At 40.4% G+C, this 19,193-nt stretch overlaps 1 protein-coding gene across 5 annotated transcripts in view; it reads right to left on the reverse strand.

Moving 5' to 3' along the window:
* Positions 1–2: 2 nt before the first annotated feature.
* Positions 3–19,193, reverse strand: part of SLC16A12 (solute carrier family 16 member 12) — a 93,534-nt gene continuing 74,343 nt past the window's right edge. For 2 of the 5 annotated variants that reach the window (XM_068548169.1, XM_068548170.1), the window contains exons 3-7: positions 12,804–12,907; positions 10,073–10,216; positions 7,833–8,412; positions 5,621–5,880; positions 3–2,688 (exon numbers count right to left, since the gene is read on the reverse strand). In XM_068548169.1, coding sequence (XP_068404270.1) covers positions 2,426–2,688; positions 5,621–5,880; positions 7,833–8,412; positions 10,073–10,216; positions 12,804–12,907 — 1,351 coding nt within the window. In that variant the 3' untranslated portion in view covers positions 3–2,425. Of the gene's footprint in view, positions 2,689–5,620; positions 5,881–7,832; positions 8,413–10,072; positions 10,217–10,917; positions 10,937–12,803; positions 12,908–19,193 lie in introns of those variants that run through there. The other 3 variants (XM_068548171.1, XM_068548173.1, XM_068548172.1) reach the window with 3 other exon arrangements.

The raw sequence follows: 19,193 nt of genomic DNA on the forward strand, positions 1-19,193 counted from the left end.
GAAATAAGAAAATATTATCATAAATATCCAATCTATTAGTGAAATCACAATCTGAACAAAAGGCCAAATGGTAGTGTATCTACAGAAGTTACACATTTTGTTTGCTTTTCTACTCAGTCAATTTCAAAGTAGAACTTGCAGTGATATAAAGAAATATTTAAGATGTAAAATCATCCCACCACAATTTTGTTCTTGATTCTACAAAACAAACACATCATTCCCATGAATTGCTCCATTCTGAAATAAACAGTATAGACAAGTGGAACGTAACAGTAAAATTTTGTGTCGATGACAATGGTAACCTCTAAGATCTACATTTTCCTTACTGGTTTCCTAAAAATGCCACTCCAAAAAGAAAAGTAAAATACAAATGTATGCATGTATAAAGGCAGAATATCACAAATATTTTATACAAATTTTAAAAAGCTCTGATCTCTATGCTCATTTTTCATGAATACTTATAATACTTTAGAGAAATTACATCACAGAACCAGATAAACAAAATTTTACTGTGATCATCACTAGGAAAAAATAAGTATAAGAATATTTATAACTCTTTATATTTCAAAAAATCTTTAGGCTTGAAGATTCAAGAAATGACATTTAGTGTAAAGTGCTATTCCAAACACATAAAACTTCATTTTAACTTTGACTGTTTACAGATATTTTCCAAATATTGTTTTTAAATTGCAAATGACAAAGGAAGTGGTTTCACAACTAAATTCTCAAACTAAGTATAAAGATAACAGGAAACATTCCTGTTTTCTCTTTGGAAAACACCTATGAGATACTAGTTTTCTGCCATCAAATCAAGTCAGCATTTCATTCGGAAAGCAATGTATTAATATATAATTTTATATATATATTTATAATCCAGTTATAGGCAAAGACTCTTGCTGAATGTGCTTAGTCAACCCTGGATCTTCCTCATGGCTGTGTTTTTTCTCTCAGCATCCCTGGCAAGGCATTTGTGAGATCTGTTGGGGGACAGTGGATTGAATGGCCTTCAGGGTAAAAATAGTTCCCTGAGGTTCAGATGTTAATTTTTGAATAATTAAAATCCCCTTTCAATTGTATAACTTGCCCCTATGTTACAGGTGCAACATGATTTGGGATTCAGGATTATAATTCAGAGGACTTAAAATGGTCGGAGACAGGCTGGGGGATCTGGCCTTTCTCTTCTCCCCCCATGCCCTCCCTCTTCAATCTGAAGACTTTATCCCACACCACAGGAAAGTAGGGTACTTGGGAATGAGCAAACTATAATCCAATGAGTTAAGGTATGTGATTATAAACTGTAAAAACAACACACCACTAGCCTTCTTAACTTTGTCCTCCCTCTCCCCTGACCAAAGCTACAATTTGTGGGAGGGCTATGGTGCTGAGGTTAACCCCTGACGTCTTCTCATTCAGCTGAAAAGGTCCACTAATGATTATCTATAAAGAGATGAATAGCAGTGGACACTGGAACAAAAATTAACACAGGGAGAAAGGAATCTCAGCTTCAGAGTATCTCTAGAATAATATTTTTCAGGCAAAACTCCCAAGTCCTGTTTTGGGTAACGAACCTAAATATCTGATCTGAAAAGAAAACTTTCACCAGAGACCTGCTGATTCAAGAATTCAATTCCTGCCCAGTTGGCATGCTGCCAACATTTTTCCGTTCCTAACAGGAATTGTCTACAGTTTAAATAAATGCTTTATTTCTAAAGGAAAAAAAAAAGGGAAGCATTAGTGTTAACATTTCTGGTAAGATTTAGAAATCGCCCATGTGTCTTGGTGTGTTCTACTCAATTTAGAGTAAGTATTATATGTGATAGCAACAGAGGTGAGCGTCTGGTTGGAGGTTAAGTGCCTCGTCTTAGGAAAAGAGCTTTCAGTGGTGGTGGAAGGTGAGGATGCCAAACCTTCTTCCTAGTGGAGTTTCTCATTAGCATTTGAAACAGGTTGTTGAAGAGTACTTCAGATTCTTCAAAAGGCAATGATTAATACAGGACCCCCTTCTCTAAACAGCATAAAGAAACCTACATGTCAACGTTTCTGTTTACCTTCTAACTGAGGAGGGAAGATGGAGGGGCAGAGAATTTGAAACAAAGCTGCGCCCAGTGTCATCTGCTTTGGTCATGCCTTGAAATTACCTCTATTTACAGCGAATTATATCAGCTATGTCCTAACATTCTCCATGGTCTGATGCTCATTGCCCAAAAGATGTGAGTTCAATTGTGAGTACAAATCCCAAATGGGGAAACTCTGAGCCAGTCCAGCTTGCTTTGTTATTTGCCATTTTTCCACTACCAACATATTAATAAAACGATACATTTCCTTGGAAGGCAATACTTCTGCCAAAATAAAATCCTTCAGAAACATGTACAATACAGTGGTCCCACCTCTTTCAGCCCTGAAGATTCAGGCTCAAGGCCATCGATCATGTGGGGTTGGAACCAAGCATGGCTATAGCCACAGACTCCCCATCTTTCTGATCTAATTCTCTTGCTACAGAATAAGCCACCGATCCATTGGTCCATAGCTGCAGCTTGGGATCTGATTCTTTGGCAAGGAACTGCAGCTGGGTTTTTCTCATCTTCTTTACAAGTCTAGCAAAGCCAAGCAACACAGAACTAAATATCATTGAAAATCCACAGAGAAGAAACGCTGCAGTGTAGCTGCCAGTCGTGTCTACAAGCCATCCTGTAACAAGCAACAGCAAAATGATACTGTTGAGTTGAAAATTCAATTATTTACCCACTCTCAAATCTAATAGTTTGTGAGGATAATAACAATAGATTGCGAGCACCGCTGCTCTAATTTTGACACAAAAAGCAGACGTCCTAAGAGTATTGTGCAGCAACTGAAAAATGCATTCTATTTTCTAGGGAAACTTCTAAAATGGATTGTTGTTATTACGTAAAGTGCTTGGAAGTGTCACACTCTTAGTATTCACACAATAAATATTAGTTGTTATTATTATTATTAATCCCATGAAATACGGTAGAAAAGATAAAAATAGCATCATTCAAATTACTGATGATGGGATTCTTTCTTTACCTAGGGTGTTAAGAGAATGTAATTGTACAGAATGCTAGTAGTAGTATTCCCAGCAGCCATATACTGACTATCCTGAGTAATAGAACATGCTTCTAGATAAAGCAGAATCCAAATTTTCTGTTGGATCCAGTCATCGTACCCCATCCAGTTTGAAAATCAGATCGTTGGACCATCTTACAGTTTAAAATGCAAACTTCAGAAAGCAGAATTCTGTAATCACAGCTTTTTTTCTTTATCTCTTATTGCAACAAATCAACCACAATATCTATTCCGGCTCTAAATTTTGAGGAGCACCAGAGTATATGATATGCAAAATATAGGTCACAATAATCAGAGACTCAGTGGGGTAAAATTAGACCTTGGCAGGAAATTATTTTGTGATTAAAAAGGTTTTTTAAATTTTTATTTTATATTGGAGTATGGTGGATTAACAATGTGGTGTTAATTTCAGGTGTACAGCAAAGTGATTCAGTTATACATATACATGTATCTGTTCTTTTCCAAATTCTAAAAAGGTTTTTTAAAATTCCTCCAAACTTTACTTATATGCCAAGAAAATCCACCAGAGAAGTGTATGATTTCTCCTCTCACCTACTTCAAAACCATTAGTCAAAAATGGCATGCAAAAATTGTTAGAAGCCCAAAGTTTCCTGCAATCCAAACTACTCTCAAATATTTTAGTTATCATGTGATTTGCTTGTACATTTTTGTAGAAGAAAACGGAAGAGATTGAGTAGAGAGTTATCTTAAAAGTAATTAAATAAGAGAAGTATTAAATAGGAACTCACACGCTAATCCTCTAGTACCTGGCAATGAGTATAATGTCTGATTTGCCAAATGAAGGCCATGGTTTGAAAAAAGTATCCAGGAATCCCAATTTATGTCCTATGACTTTTAAACAGAGTTACACTGTCCCTAAAGGTTGGTAAATACAAAAAAGTGGCTATGGAGGGAGGATGTGGGAACATTTTGGGGGCATTTTCCAAAAATGAAGCACTAAACATGTAGTCCTTTATCATGGAGTTTAAACTGATGAGGAATTTTCATCGGCAGCTATCAAGCAGTCAGTTTCCCTTGGTTTGATGCTTTAGCAATTGCTGGAGTTTAGAAATAACCCGAACTGTCTACTCGTAATAGCAGCTAAAGCAGAAATCCTGCCTTCTTCAAAAAATTCCCTCCCTTCCTTCTAAGCAAATGTTTGGCTCATTTCTCTTCTGCCTATCTTCAGAGAACTTCTTCACTCTCGTTTTTAATTTAGGCAGGTAATAATCTGGACCAATTATTCTCAATCTTTAGTGTACACGAGCATCACAAGAAAACTGGCTGAGAGTGTAGATTCCTGGAACTCACCCCCAAAGGTCCAGATCTCAGAGGGAGGGTCAAGGAGTCTGCATTCTAACAAGGGCCCCAGGGGATTCTGATGCAGGTGGTCCCAAGACCTCATTCTGAGAGACACTGGTCTAGACTACACACCCCAGCAAGAAGGCATGGGTTCTGACTGGTTTGCTGCTATACCGACAGAGCCAAACACAGTGCTGGTGTACACAGGCAATAAAGATTTGTTGAATTACTTGTTTAATGCATGCAATAAATATTTGTTGAATTAATTATTTAATTATGTTTTCAATTTTTATATCATTTTACAGTTTACAAAACATTCTAGAAGCTTTATCTTGAATCCCAAATCTGTATATCCAAATCTGGCCTCCCTCAAATGCTCAGATTTCATCCTTGAACAGCGCTATTGAGCATTTTATTGGGTATTTCAGATATCTGAATATGTCTAAACATTAAACTTTTAGTATTTTTCTGGCAAAGCTACTCTCTCCAACTTCCTTATTTCTTTCAGCCATGCCATTATCTCCTAAGTTATCTTGGACTTCTTTCCCTCCTTCATCCCCACATGCTAAATTCAGTTGATTTTTTCCCCCAAAATTTCCCCCTTGTCCCAGAGCTCATTCTCATTTCTGCCGCAGCAGCCCTAGTTCAGGCCTTTATCAGATGGCTCTTGAACTATTAGGATGAAATCCTGTTTCTCCCCTAAGTTACCAGATCAATTGCTAGATCATGTTTTCTAAAATATACTCTTTACTTTACTACCCCTTTGCCCAAAAGCTGTAATACTAGCCATATTCTCTGAAGCGTATAGGGCCCCACTCCTTCGGCTGGCACTTAAGACATTCCACTATGACACCCGCACTTTATCATTTCAGCCTCACTGCCTACCGCCCCCCCTACTGGAATCCTGTTCTCCTGCCAGCCTTCCCTCTGAATGTGCCCAACTTATTTATAAGTCTGAACAGCTGCTTCATTCCATTGCTTCTATCATTAGTGTGGAATGGAATCAAGATCCTAATTTGGGACTTTTTCTTTCCAAGTATGCTAAGGTCCCCCAGTTAGTTGGAAGAAGATTATAAAACAAGGATGTAGGTTAGACCATGATGTTTTGGTGGCTCTGGCATCCCTTTCTCTTTCACCCTTCCCAACTTACTTCCAATCCTCATGGGTGTGTAAGAGTTCACTGTTTTTACATCAATATGACAGAGGTGACTGGGGGTTCTCTCTGCCAACTTACCTGCGATGGGTGGGCTCACCAAATACGGCACTGCATGGAGGAAGTACACCACGCCAAGCGCTGATGACAAAGAGGTGGTCCCCACGATTTCTGCAGTCACTACTGGGATCAGAGTCACATAGGCACCATCAAAGTAGCCAAAAGTACAAGCGAAAGGCACGAGCAGCGGGAGACTTTGAAGCATTGGGAGGCAGAGGTAGCAGAGCCCATCCATTCCGATGGCAAAGAGGTAGCAAATATACTGGTAATTCTTCAGACACCTGTGGATGTGAAGACCAAGAATGAGGGCAGTATGCACAGGTTCTATCAAAGAGCTCTAGAACCATGCCCAGGTAGCAGTAAGCACTACAATTATTTATAGAGATGGCCTCCCCATTGTGTGTTTTCTATGTTGTCTTCCTGTCTTTCTTTTGGTATATGCAAATGCAAGAATGTATCTTCCCAGGAAGCATGGTATGGTAGAAAATAACCTGTGCTCTAAAATTAGAAAGATAGAAGTTTGAATCCAATTCTACCACCTACTAACTGCCTAACTCTAACCTCAATTCCTTTAGCTATAAAATGGGGAGGCTGTCTATCTCATAGTGTTATTCAAGGATAGTTGTGAAATAACACATAGAGTGTCAGGAGACTAATATTGTCTAGAAGTCTACCATGTTAGATGCTTTCAGATGTGTCATCCGTTAGTCTCCAGCACATCATATATGCTCAATAACCCAAGTGGTTATACAAAGAGGAAGCCATAATATGAAGAAATGAAGGTGATTTGCCAGAGATTATGAAGGTCTCGTATTAGGACTATGTCTTATTTCAAGACCTCCCCAGTGGTACTTCCATGAAACTTCCCTTTGTAGATCCAAACCCATCTATGATACCTATTATTTTAAAGACTCTGTATAACATCAGCACCAGCAATTTATGCTTTACAAATGTTTTTCTGCCCACAATCTCATTTAAGCCTCACAAAATGCTATAATGTCCATAGGCAAATATTGAACTGGTCCATTTTACAGATGAAGACCCTTGAGGATCTGAGGGTTAGGTGATTTTCTCTAGGTCACAGGGATAATACGGGGCAGAGCCAGCACAAGAACTTAGGTCTTGTATATCTCAGACTAGAGATCCCTCTCTCAGACTTATACCAGGCTGCTTCTTGTTGAGTGATTTGATTGTAAAGATGGTTACCCTTTGCTCTCCCACCAACTCCTTAACCATTAAAAATGTGGATTTAATCCTAAATATTATATTCACGATGCTGGATAATGGCAGTTGGATCCTGATTAGTTCCCAAAGACATAACGTGTGAGAAGCCATAGGATGATAGCTCTTCCAGGTCATAGCTCAAGTGTGAAGAGTCCATCATTTAGGAGAATATGAGTAGTTTGCTCTCTTCAATCCAAACAGATTAGCATTAGCTGAAGAAACTACTCAGTAGATTTCTTATAACTTTGGTTTCTAAGCCTAGAAGCCTAATGAAACTATTTGCTATTTGCACTGTCAAATATAAATACGTGGCTACAGATAACACGTTATTATTGACCTGATTCTCCTGCCTGGACTGGAGTCGGCTCTTCTCTCTATTGCCAGCCACTCTCTGGGGTGTTTCAAAAGAAACTAAAACAGAAGTTGTCTCACCGGAGGACTGACTTGACTTAGAATGGAATTAAATCTGTCACCAGAACTTCGCTTCTGCCATTTATACATACCCACCATCCGAAACAATCTAGAACAGGTGTCAGCAAACTATGGCCAAATCCAGCCCACCACTTGTGTTTTGGACTGTGAACTGAGAATGGTTTTTCCAATTTTGAATGATTGGAAAAAAATCAAAAGAACAATAAAATTTTGTGAGGGAAAAATTGTATGAGAAATTAAAAATTTAATTTAAAACGAAATAAAGTCTTATTGGAACATGGCCACTCTCTCTTGGTCACATATTGTCTGTGGCTGCTTTTGTGTTACAACAGCAGAATTGGATAGTTGGGATCATACGACCCACAAAGCCAATGTGACTTTGTCTGTTTAATGTCTGTCCCCTTACAGAAAAGTTTGCTGACCTCTGACTAGAAGAACCAACAAGGGAGTTGCCTTCAGATATCGAAAACCTGTTAACGTTATTCAGACCTAGGTATTCTAGAGGGTAAGATGATGAGGGGAAACTCAAAGTTTAAAGTCCCTAGTGGGGAACCAATGGCGGTTTCATGGATTTTACCTTCTGTCGGTTAGCCATCCGAACGTGATATTGCCAATAATGTCAATCACCCCAAGTATGGACATAAGAAAAGCAGCTTGCTGGTGACTCACTCCGATACTCAAAGCATAAGGCACCAAGTACACAAAGAGAGGGCTGCAGCCGTAAGCCATAAATAGAACAGAGATGGCCAACACAACAAAGTCTGACATCAGTAAAAAACTGTATTCCTGCTGCAAAGAGCCACAGAGGCAGGTCTGCACCCATTCTTTAGTCCAAGTCGAAGAGGGAGACGCCCGCTGAAAGCCTTGTGTCTCAGTTCTACAGACATGGTTCTGCTCTGAAGTTGTTTGGTCATCTTTAAGAGTAATTGGCCGCATCAAGGCGCCGCAAACACAGAGATTCAAAACGAAACCCCCAAGGATAAGTAATGCTCCCCTCCAGGAAAATTGTTCAATAAGGAGCTGAACCACAGGAGCCAGGATGAAGATGCCAATGCCACTTCCCGACATGGAGATCCCATAAGCAAGGGCTTTCCGTCTGCTGAAATACTTTCCAACCATGGCAATAGCTGGAGAGTAACAAAGTGCAAATCCAAGACCTGGGGATAAAGAGAACTCTGTGAGTGCTGGTGGCACGGCATGAACAGCTACGGAAAGAACATTTCTCAGAATCATACTATTTGGAATAAAGAGAATCTGACCTTCAAATAAACCCTTTTAAAACTGCTTTCTACACCAAGCTGAAAATGAGTCTCCCCTCACCAGTCATCCACAATTTGGAAAGTATAGCATATATATGACTTTCTTCTTGGGAAGAAAAGCCTTAAGGGAATATGACTTAAGCAAAATAAAATGAAGAACTTAAAAACTATTACACAAGCTCAATTTGAATTAACTAGAAAATCAGGATAACACTGACCTAAGAAATTTATTCTCCCCACTTCTTTTTTAATAAATTAAAATTAATTTTAATAAATTAAATTATCTCTGGATAATTTAAGTATTTTTAAATTATCTCTGGAAAATTTAAGTATTTTTAAATTGTCCAGAGAATCACTTCAACTCTTCACTGCCCCTGAAGACACAACTCTGATAGTCTGGACCACACTGGAATTTGGGTTTAAATAGCATTTGTGACCCCGTGAAAGCTCCAGAGTAATCTCACATATTAGGAAACACGGTGCCAATTTGATACATGAACATAGCATGTACACATAGCCACCTGAAAATATCCCTTAAAGTCAGCAGAAAGCCTCTTCAAGATTTTCCACTTCTATTCCTTTTAAGTCAAGAAAATCTGAAGGGCTTTAAACCCGGAATTTAAATGTCAAGGAAGGAAAAGGAGAACTACCTTCAGCTCCTGTTCCCATCTGCAGAGCACGGTGAGCAATGATCCCAATTTGCCTGGACTGAGGGGTTTCCCAGATGTGAGGCTTTCAGCACCAAGACCAGGATAGTTCCTGGTAAACTGGGATGATGGGACACCCTAGCAGTCAGGCCCTTTGGATGACAGGGGACAGATACCTTTTTTAGCTGACAGAGCTAGATTTATAACCTTACTATGAGATTATATCCTTTATTGGCCTGATCATGCTACCTCTGTGGCCCAGACAAGAGTTTAGTGTTACCCTCCCCTCTGAGTGATGGGGCAGAAAACTGCTACTCTAGTCCCACCAACCAAGCCCACCTTGATCCTATGCAGTCCCTGTAAGTGTGATTTATGGAATGCACATCAGTTGCCTCTCTTTCTATGGGCTTCATTCTCTAAAGATACTTCCATAACATCGAAAGAAAATGTGCAACGTAAGAATATGCACAAGGGGCTTTCTTTTTAAAATGGTAAACCCCCATTTATTGGACAATGGTATTCACTATAAAGTAGGGGCAACTCAGGTCAACCACAGACAGTATTTCAATGTCTTGGCAAAGATGTTGGGAGAATGATCATTGCCGAAAATTTATGTTGCTCTGGCTAATGTCATATTGCTTCCGAGTGGAGAATCTCAGCCATACATGGCTGCCCAAGGGAAAGCCAGCAGTCACTGTTGTCAAGTGGCTGAATTAAAGTGGTGATACATTTTCACTACAGTACGACAGTCCATTGCATTTCTAGCCCTTTTGGTTAACTGCTAGGTAGGCAGACATTAAGATAAATTATGCATTTTACAAAATGAATATTTTATGAATTACTGCTCTGTTGGTGGGCTTGACAACCCCCGGATAGGGTGGGGTGAGAAGGGTGGTACAAAGTGCCCTTACCTGTAAGAACTCCCAGAGTGAGGTAGAGATGCTTCAGACTGGTGGCAAATGAGCCCAGGATGAGACCAGTAGATGCAAGCAAGCCACCCAGCATGATTCCCACTTGACAGGAAAAATGGTTACTGACAACACTCCCAAGTGGAGCTTCAAAAACAATAATAAATAGGTTCAACACAAAGGCCTTGAGGGCACTGTGGAAAGGCTGTGGGTGCTGCATTGGCAGAGCAGAGAACAGTCCATCTTCAAAGCCTCGAGCCCGCCCCACTCATTCTACAGATTTGGAAACCAAGGAGAGAGGAAGGGGCTTGTCCATGGTCCCACAGAGAATAAGTAGCAAAGCTGGAATTAGGATCACATCTCCTGACTGGCATTTGACGGCTCATTGCACATCTCCATTCTATGACAGCCATAATCCCAGGATTATGTGGTGTTTCTTAAACAGCGAATCAGCTCCTTTAAACTACATGTCACTTGCACAGCGATGTGCCTTGTATGTTTCATATAGTAGTGATCACACACAATTAACAATAATTATGACAGGTAAATGGTAGAGAAGGAAAGTGGGCAACACGGCATGGCCAGCAGTGTTATGCAGGAAAAGGCCAGGGAGAGAGATCATAGACAAATTTCACAACCTGGCACTGTTCCCGGGCTTTTGGAAACCCTGTGGATGAGAAATCAAAGCCCAGAAAATCTAGGAAATGAGATGATGACATTTTGGTTGGCCTCACTCTATTTGTGGTTTAACAATGTGTCAGAATTGTGCCAACTTCCAGGCTTATAGACTAATAACTAAAGCTGGAAGAGGCCAAAAAGAAATTGAAGTTCAGGGGAATAGGACATACCCAAGATCACCAAGAACTATACAGTTCAGGGAACCTGACACCGAGTGCAGGGTTATTTCACCCTGTTATTCTGGCTCCTTGGGTCTCTCAGACTGATGGCAGAGACGATGGGTGAGGAATGTATGTGAATTTCTTTCTGAAGAATAATTCATGCTGACACCAGTACTCCTAGTAACAAGATCAGAAGAGCCAATTCTCTAGGTATCTGTGGAGTATAATTTTTATATCAATCAGGTTAAAATTGGGTGTGACACAAATGTACATGATAGAATCAGTCATCAGCTTAATATCCCATCTAGTTAGAATAGTGGCTGGCTGCATATATAACCTCTGGAGAATAGGAATGAGCAAATCTCCTGAAAATATATCTAATTCTCCAGACTGATGCTGCTATGGCTATTGGAAAGTGACAAAATGTATACTAAACTCAGTGAAAAATGTTCACTTCTCTGTTCATCATAGGGCAGATATGACCCCAATGGGTGTCCCAGATGTGATTCTGCAGAATTTAAATATTCTGCACCTAACATGACGCTGCTTTTAGCTCAATGCCTCACATGGTCATTGTGACCATTGTGGTCACTGAAGGTCATTTATTCCTCTTTGAGGGATTATAAATATTCTCCAAAGGATAATAGTGAGAGATATGAGTCACCTGTATCCTCCATGAAAGATAAACATGGCTGTCTTGGCATGCCCACACAAAGGCTGTGACTAATCATCTGACCCTGAAAACCAAGTGATCATCTTACTGGTTAAAAAAAAAAAAGGCTAGAAAGAAAACCTGAAAATATGATTTTTTGATCCCTTATGACCTTCCAGCGTTATCAGTAGTGTCAACTTAGCCGTCCCGTGAAACCTAGAATTGCACTCAAATTCCTCCCAACCAAGGAAATACATTTCAGCACAAATCAACCAATTCCTGATTATGTACATTTTTCTAAAAATAAATATGAATCAGTACCTAGAATGGAATAGATGACATGATTTATGATACCAAATAATATAGTATTTCTCTTTTGCCATTAAGACATGGCCTGAAGATATAACAGTTTTCTAAAATACTCAGGAGTCATCTAAATGAAAGGATTAAATGGGTCTAGTCTGCAAATAGATCATTTTGATTTGACCCAATTACAGAAAATTTCTATGGCACTCATTTAATAACTTTGGTTGGAAATTTAAAAAAAAAAAATCTCAAGGTTAGTTTTTCCGTACTATACAGATCGATGAGAGATTCCATGAATCTTGAGAACACTCTGTACACTGTACATAGCACCTGTGTGGCTCTTGATGAAAAGTACAGCCGTAATGAATGTGCTTATCTCATGATTGCACCATTCTATCCTTCTACAATACTTCTCTAAGAATGAAGATTGATGCATGAAAAACGAGCCAAACTTTGAGCCCTCTGGGAAGGGACGAGAATGAAAACAAGGCTTGAGATGTGACGCACATATTGTTGGCACTCATATAAGGAGATCACATTGAAATGGCTCATGGTGCTTTCCAATGGCTGTTTATGTGGCTGGAGAATGAGGGGACCACAGCATTCAGAAGAAAGCAAGCATATACTGTACGGTTAACTGCGTCCAAAATCAGGACAAGTCCTGTGATTGCCCAGTTCCCTATCTCTATAGGTATGTGTCCAATTGACTGTGTTCACTACCTGGTCCATCTGACATCAGCCAAGAATGTTAACTGCAAAAGCACATCTGGGTGGGTTTGGCTAGAGGCAGGATCATACTTTTCTTTTTATATGGTTTTAGCCAATTTTTAATCATAGCCCTTCTACTCAGAAAAACTGGTCATCAAAGGCAGTGGAAGGTCACTGTCATGTATAGTTCAAGGGTAGCCAGTAATTATCTATCCCTGGAGATACTCACCACAGAGCATGGTCACACAGTCTACAATGGAATGGATCCAGGCTGTCTGTGCATAATCCTGAGAGAAGTATGTCTGGAAGTCCACAAAAAAAATTGAAATACATCTGAAAAATAAAAAGTGCAAGCATTTTATACCAAAAAAAAAAAAAAAAAAAGAATGAACATGTATTTGATTGAGAGTTTCAAGTTTTGGTTCAAGCATCTGTTCCGGTCTCCAGGGGTTTTAATTGATTTTCAATGGTACGTTGCTGGCCCGTAATAAGTGGGAAATCAGAAGCCAACCATGGGGATGTTCTAAGGGATAAGAACAAGTGTTTAGGACTTCCCTGGTGGCGCAGTGGTTAAGAATCCACCTGCCAATGCAGGGGACACGGGTTCGATCCATGGTTCAGGAAGATCCACCATGCCGAGGAGCAACTAAGCGTGTGAGCCACAACTACTGAGCCTGTGTGCCACAACTACCGAAGCCCACGCGCCTAGAGCCCGTGCTCTGCAACAAGAGAAGTCACCGCAGTGAGAAGCCCACGCACTGCAACCAAGAGTAGCCCCTGCTTGCCGCAACTAGAGAAAGCCCGTGCACAGCAACGAAGACCCAATGCAGCCAAAAATAAATAAATAAATAAATAAATAAATTAATTAATTAAAGAAAAAAAGAAGCAAGTGTTCACCCACTAGAGCAGCTGCTGAAACCAAGTGGATGTGAAGATCACTGCTGTAGGGAAGGTCTTATGGAAAAGATGACAGACAGGTCAGACACATGGATTGTTACACATCATACTGTTTCACTAACATCTGAAACTTCTAAGAGGTTGTTATACAAGTTAAGACTTGACAATAAAGTGTTATACATCACCCAGCAATTTCACTTCTAGGTTTTAAGCAAAGTTAATAAACAGATGGTGATGATAATAATAATAGATACACATAAAAGGATATACTCTGGAGAACTATTTATAATAGCCAAATATTGTAAACAGCATATACGTCCATCAGTAAGGGACTGGTTAAGTAACTTATAGCATATCAATAAAATGAAATATTAGGTATTAAAAATGATTTGATTTGTATTTATTGATTTAGAAATAAATTCACAATATAATGTTAAGTAAAAAAGTAAGTTGCAAAATAGCTCATATAGTAAGGGCTTATTTTTATAAAAATGTAGTTCATGTAACTAGAAAAAGCCTGAAAGCATATAAATGAAAATGTATCCGGTCATTATATGTGCATGGTGAGGTTCTAAATGATTTTTTTGTCTTTATTCTGCATTTTGAATTATTTTACAGTGAACCTGATTTCTTATACAATCAGAAATTTATGTGTGTGTGTGTGTACGGGGGTGTACATACAGAGACAGAAACAGAAACAGAGACAGAGACAGAAACAGAGACAGAGACAGAGAAATTTTTATGCTGAAAAATAGCTAATTACTTAGGAAAAAACAAGACATAAGTGATCCAGAAGCAATAGTTTGGAATGAACCACACACAGATAAGTCAGGACAGGAAGCTTTTAGAGCTCCGTGATAGCAGGGAAAGAAATCAGGCCTTGCAGCTTGGGGATGAGATAGGAGGTTATCTGTCTCCTTGGATAGGACCACATTCCAACTCATTATGCTTCAGCAGCCCCTAATAACCTGTTATTTTACTCTCCCTTTCCTCTCCAGTTGCTGCTGGATGTAAAAGTGAGTGATGGAAAAGTTAAAGAAGGGGGAAGAGAATCAGGGTGAATCAGGACTGCTGTTATGAAGGTCCAGCTTCACGGGCATACAACCTATACAGTCACACAGAATCTGGCACTCAGAAGCATTAAACTTGGCTTAACTCAGCTGTCACTGTCTTAAATTTCCTAATAATTTTATCTTTGAATTTGCATTTTGTAAGTGAAGTCCAATGGGACAACGAAGCATGCATGTGAGCAGAGAGCCACGGATTCTTCAGTCTGCAATTCTGTGCTTTTCCATTTGCACATAGTCTTAGAGATGCCCCAGGGCGCAGAATTCCAGTAGACTCTTGTGTGGGAGTCCAGTAAGACTCGGACTGAGTACCAGGTAAGTGTGTTACACCTACAACTGAGTGAGCATGTGCACAGGGGAGTGAGAGAGACCATGCTTTCCTTTCAAACCAAAACTTGCTTCAAATGCAGAAGAAGGCAATGGTGTTTTAAGAAAGGCAAAGGGCCGAGGATTCCTATCAGATCGTTTCTTACTCGTGTTGCTTCTCTGGATTAGCTGATCGCTTATGCTGAAAATGATGACACAGAAGGAAAGTAAAAGGTAGGGCTACTGGTAATATAAAGACGAACGCCAGATTTGTGCTACTTATTTAACATTTCCATTTTCTTTACTCAGAACAACACTAAATAGTAAATTTAAAACACCGTGAAAAACCGAGACCACTGAAAAAAAGGAAAAGCTTCCCATTTTAGTACGTTTACCAGCCTTTTTTCCCCCTGCCTTTTGAACAAGGGGTCCTGCATTTTCATCTTGCACCAGGCCCTGTAATTATGTTGTCAGTCCTGGTGATAGGAAAGAGAAAAGGGACGGTATAGGGCAGCGATCCCCAATCTTCTCGGCACCAGGGACCAAGGGACCGGTTTCGTGAAGGCAATTTTTCCACGAAGGGGGGCGTGGTGCGGTGGGGTGGGGATGGTTCAGGAGGTAATGCGGGCGATGGGGAGAGGCAGATGAAGCTTCGCTCACTCTCGCCCTGCTCACCTCCTGCTGTGCGGCCCTGTTCCTAACAGGCCGCGGGCTGGTATCTGTCCGCAGCCCGGGGCTTGGAGAACCCTGGTATAGGGTGCTAAATTGTAAGTCCCAGAAGGTACTGGGATGGAGTTGGATGTGCAGAGTACAGATAGGGATCGACACTTGTGGAAGGAAGAGGACGGGAGCAGGTTCGGGCAGAGAGAGCTGGGCAAACAGACGCCGGCCTGACGGGCCTCAGCCAATCCCCAGGGAAATGGGCGGGCCTTTACGCACCTCCCTCCGTCAATCACTGGACGTGGGCACCGCTGGAAGGGCGAGCTCTCGGGAGAGGCAGCTCTGCGCAGGTGAGGGGGACCCTGCGGACACTGACAGCTGCAAGCTGCCTGCTGACGTTCACCCTGCAGCTGAGGCCCTCTGGATGGCACACCTCCGTATTCACCAGAGCCCCGTTCTTGTCCTCCGCACTGAGCACTGTATGTGATGATATCTATCAAAGGGACATCGAAAGTTGTCCTTCCCCTTCCACTGATTTAAGAAACCAGACAACGTGCTACAGTAGATCCGATGCTAGGTTAATAATTATATCAGAGTTTGGAGGACTGAAACATAGTCACAACGAAAACGCAGAGAACGATAACATAAACTACCTGGCTGAGTATATAAATTGAAATTTAATTAAAATATTGCAGAACTTTTTCTAAAGCATGAGCTAGCTGCAACAGCCTTATACTAGTTTTAATTCGGTACAATAATAACAGGAAACTCTACGATGTTTCTTAACATCCTAAAGATTGCTAGACTAGCACAAAAAGTCTATTATTTTCTCCTAACCACTAGGCCTTCGATTTAAGTGAATAATGATTTCTTGGCTATAGCCTCAGTATCAAAATAGTTAAGTTATCCTCAGCCCAGGGCTTCTCAATCTAAGCGCTAATGACATTTCGGACGTGATAATTCTTTGTCCTGGGGGTCGTCCTGTGCGTTGCAGGATGTTTAACAGCGTCACTGGCCTCTGCTCAGAATGTCCCCAGACACTGCCAAAGGTCCCCCCGGAGATCAAAATCAGCCTGTTCAGGACCACTGATCTAATCAACTATCAAATTCTGCTTATTCTACCTTACACGTATCTTTCAAATGCTGCCACGGAGCTCCATTGCCTTTATCATTTATCATTCATGACAACACTCCTCTCCTGGACTGCAGCCAAAACCCTCCTAACTGATTTTCCTGAATTCACACTTGGCTACCTTCAGTATATTCTACACTCCATGGTCCAAGTGTCCTCACTAGAACACAAATCAGATCCTGATGCTTCAAACTTTTTAACATGACTTATGAGACCCTGCATAAGTTGGTCCTTCTTAGCATCTCTCCTTTCTTCCCATCTGGTGCATTCCTCACTTCAGACAGACTGAACTTCTTTCTACAACTTTTGACGTACCACACATGCTTTTTCACACCTCTGAGCATTTTGTTTTTTCTAGGATGCTCTCCCAGACTCCCTCATTCTTTTAGTCTCAAGATAATAGTCAACTCCTCCAGGAAGGCTTCCTTGACTACCTGAGTCTGGGCTTGATACCTTTCTTAAGTATTTCCACTACATGCTGGACCCTTACCACACTGTGTGGCGATGTTCTTTGCATTTGTTTGTATTCTCCACTAGACTCCTGCTCTGTGACAGCAAAGACCATGTCTGTCTTATCTTGCATTGAATCCCAAATATCTAGTACCATAGCTTCCATGTATGGGGTGCTCATTAAACATTGTTCAAGGTTCAAGGTACGAAAGGAAGGAAATTAGGAGGGAAGGCAGGCTAAGAGCTGGTAGAGAAGTGACTGGAAGATAAAGAAGTGAAATGGTTGAGTAGCAACTTCAAGAACTTGAATGAGAAAGGAAGAGGAAGAACGGATGGCAGCTATGTAGGAGCACATGGCTAGATACGGTACAGTAGAGGTGTGAAGAATCTGAGTTTATAAGCTGAGAGAAAGAATTAGTAAAAGAGAGATGCAGAAGCTGGAAACGTGGAAGAACATAGGACAACTAAGAGGAAAGCACCCCAAATGATAATAAGATATTTTGGTGTTGTAAATCATAATCTCTTCTCTCCACTAAATTGTTTCGGGGGATTTAACATTTGTGGGACTATGTTTATTTCTTGTGACTTTTTTTATCTTGTTCTGTTGTTTTGTTTTCTGTTTGATGGGTTTTTTCCAACTGATTTGACTAGTCATATCAAACTGTAGTTATGTAAAATTCAGAAGTAACACCTGAGATTCTTGTCCAAACACGTGAGTAGGCTTGTCAGAGGTAAAATTTAATAACCACATACATACGCTTCTTTTTTTAATATATAGATTTATTTATTTATTTATTTTTGGCCGTGTTGGGTCTTCGTTGCTGTGTGTATGCTTTCTCTAGTTGCAGTGAGCAGGGGCTACTCTTCGTTGCGGTGCACGGGCTTCTCATTGCAGTGGCTTCTCTTGTTGTGGAGCTAGGCGTGCGGGCTTCAGTAGTTGTGGCATGTGGGTTCAGTAGTTGTGGCTCATGGGCTCTAGAGCGCAGGCTCAGTAGTTGTGGCGCACAGGCTCAATTGCTCTGTGGCATGTGGGATCTTCCCGGACCAGGGCTCGAACCCACATCCCTTGCACTGGCAGGCGGATTCTTAACCACTGTGCCACCAGGGAAGTCCCACATGCTTCTGAATGACTGTGACTTTTATGAAATATGGGAAGAATTATTGTATTTTAATTTGTTCTCCAAAAGGAAAGGACCGTGGAAGTTTTCAAATGGTAAAGTTTCATGATTTATGCCTTCTAAACACAGGCATGACCTTAAAGAAAACAAATCTTATTGGGAGCACATGAGCTTCTCACTTTACAAATTATTTTTGTTGTCCCTTGGAATATTTGTGCATCTGACAGATGTCAGGAGAACTCGGTTCTGATCTCTGATTCCCGTGCTGAATAACTGAGAGTTTTGATGAAGCTTCTTAATCCCTCACGGTCTTGGTTTCCTCATCTATAAATTAAGCATTTGGGGAGCATGACTGCATCAGTCAGAGTGGATTAGATCATGCTGCAATAGTGAACAACTCTGAACACCCTTCAGGGGTTGACAGGTTTTGTTCATAATATCACCCAAGTGTTGTTTGTTACAATGTTCTCAAAGATGTTTTCTCTCAAGAGGTCAACATACTTGCTGTCTCTATCTTGTCACTCTGCTATAAAATTCTTCTCTGGTAGAGTTGGAGGCTGACAGCATCTGATATTTGGTAAAGACTTTTTTCTGGTTGATGAAGTTATCCACTAAGTCAACGCAGTAAGTAATCCACTGGGCAGTGTAGCCCAGTGGGTAAAAGCACTGCCAGTTATTCACCATGTGACTTTGGACACATCATTCAACCTCTGTGTGTTATTATAAGGATTAAATGACTTAATCAATGAAAAGTGCTTGGAATAATGCCAACAAGCACAGAGTAAGTGCTCAGCTAACATTAGCAATTATTTACAGGAATTCAGCTGTTGTTAAAAGAGCTCCACAGTTCCACAGGACTCTAGACATCTATTGCAATTAAGTTAATTTAGACCCAGAAGACTGAGAGAAAAGTTTTCTTTAAACATTTAAAACAAGTGTTGTTTTGCAAGTATCAACTTCAATTCAATTTATCAATTTACTAATAGAAT

Source organism: Eschrichtius robustus, chromosome 7, assembly GCF_028021215.1.
Source record: "Eschrichtius robustus isolate mEscRob2 chromosome 7, mEscRob2.pri, whole genome shotgun sequence".
Classification (NCBI taxonomy): Eukaryota; Metazoa; Chordata; class Mammalia; order Artiodactyla; family Eschrichtiidae; genus Eschrichtius; species Eschrichtius robustus.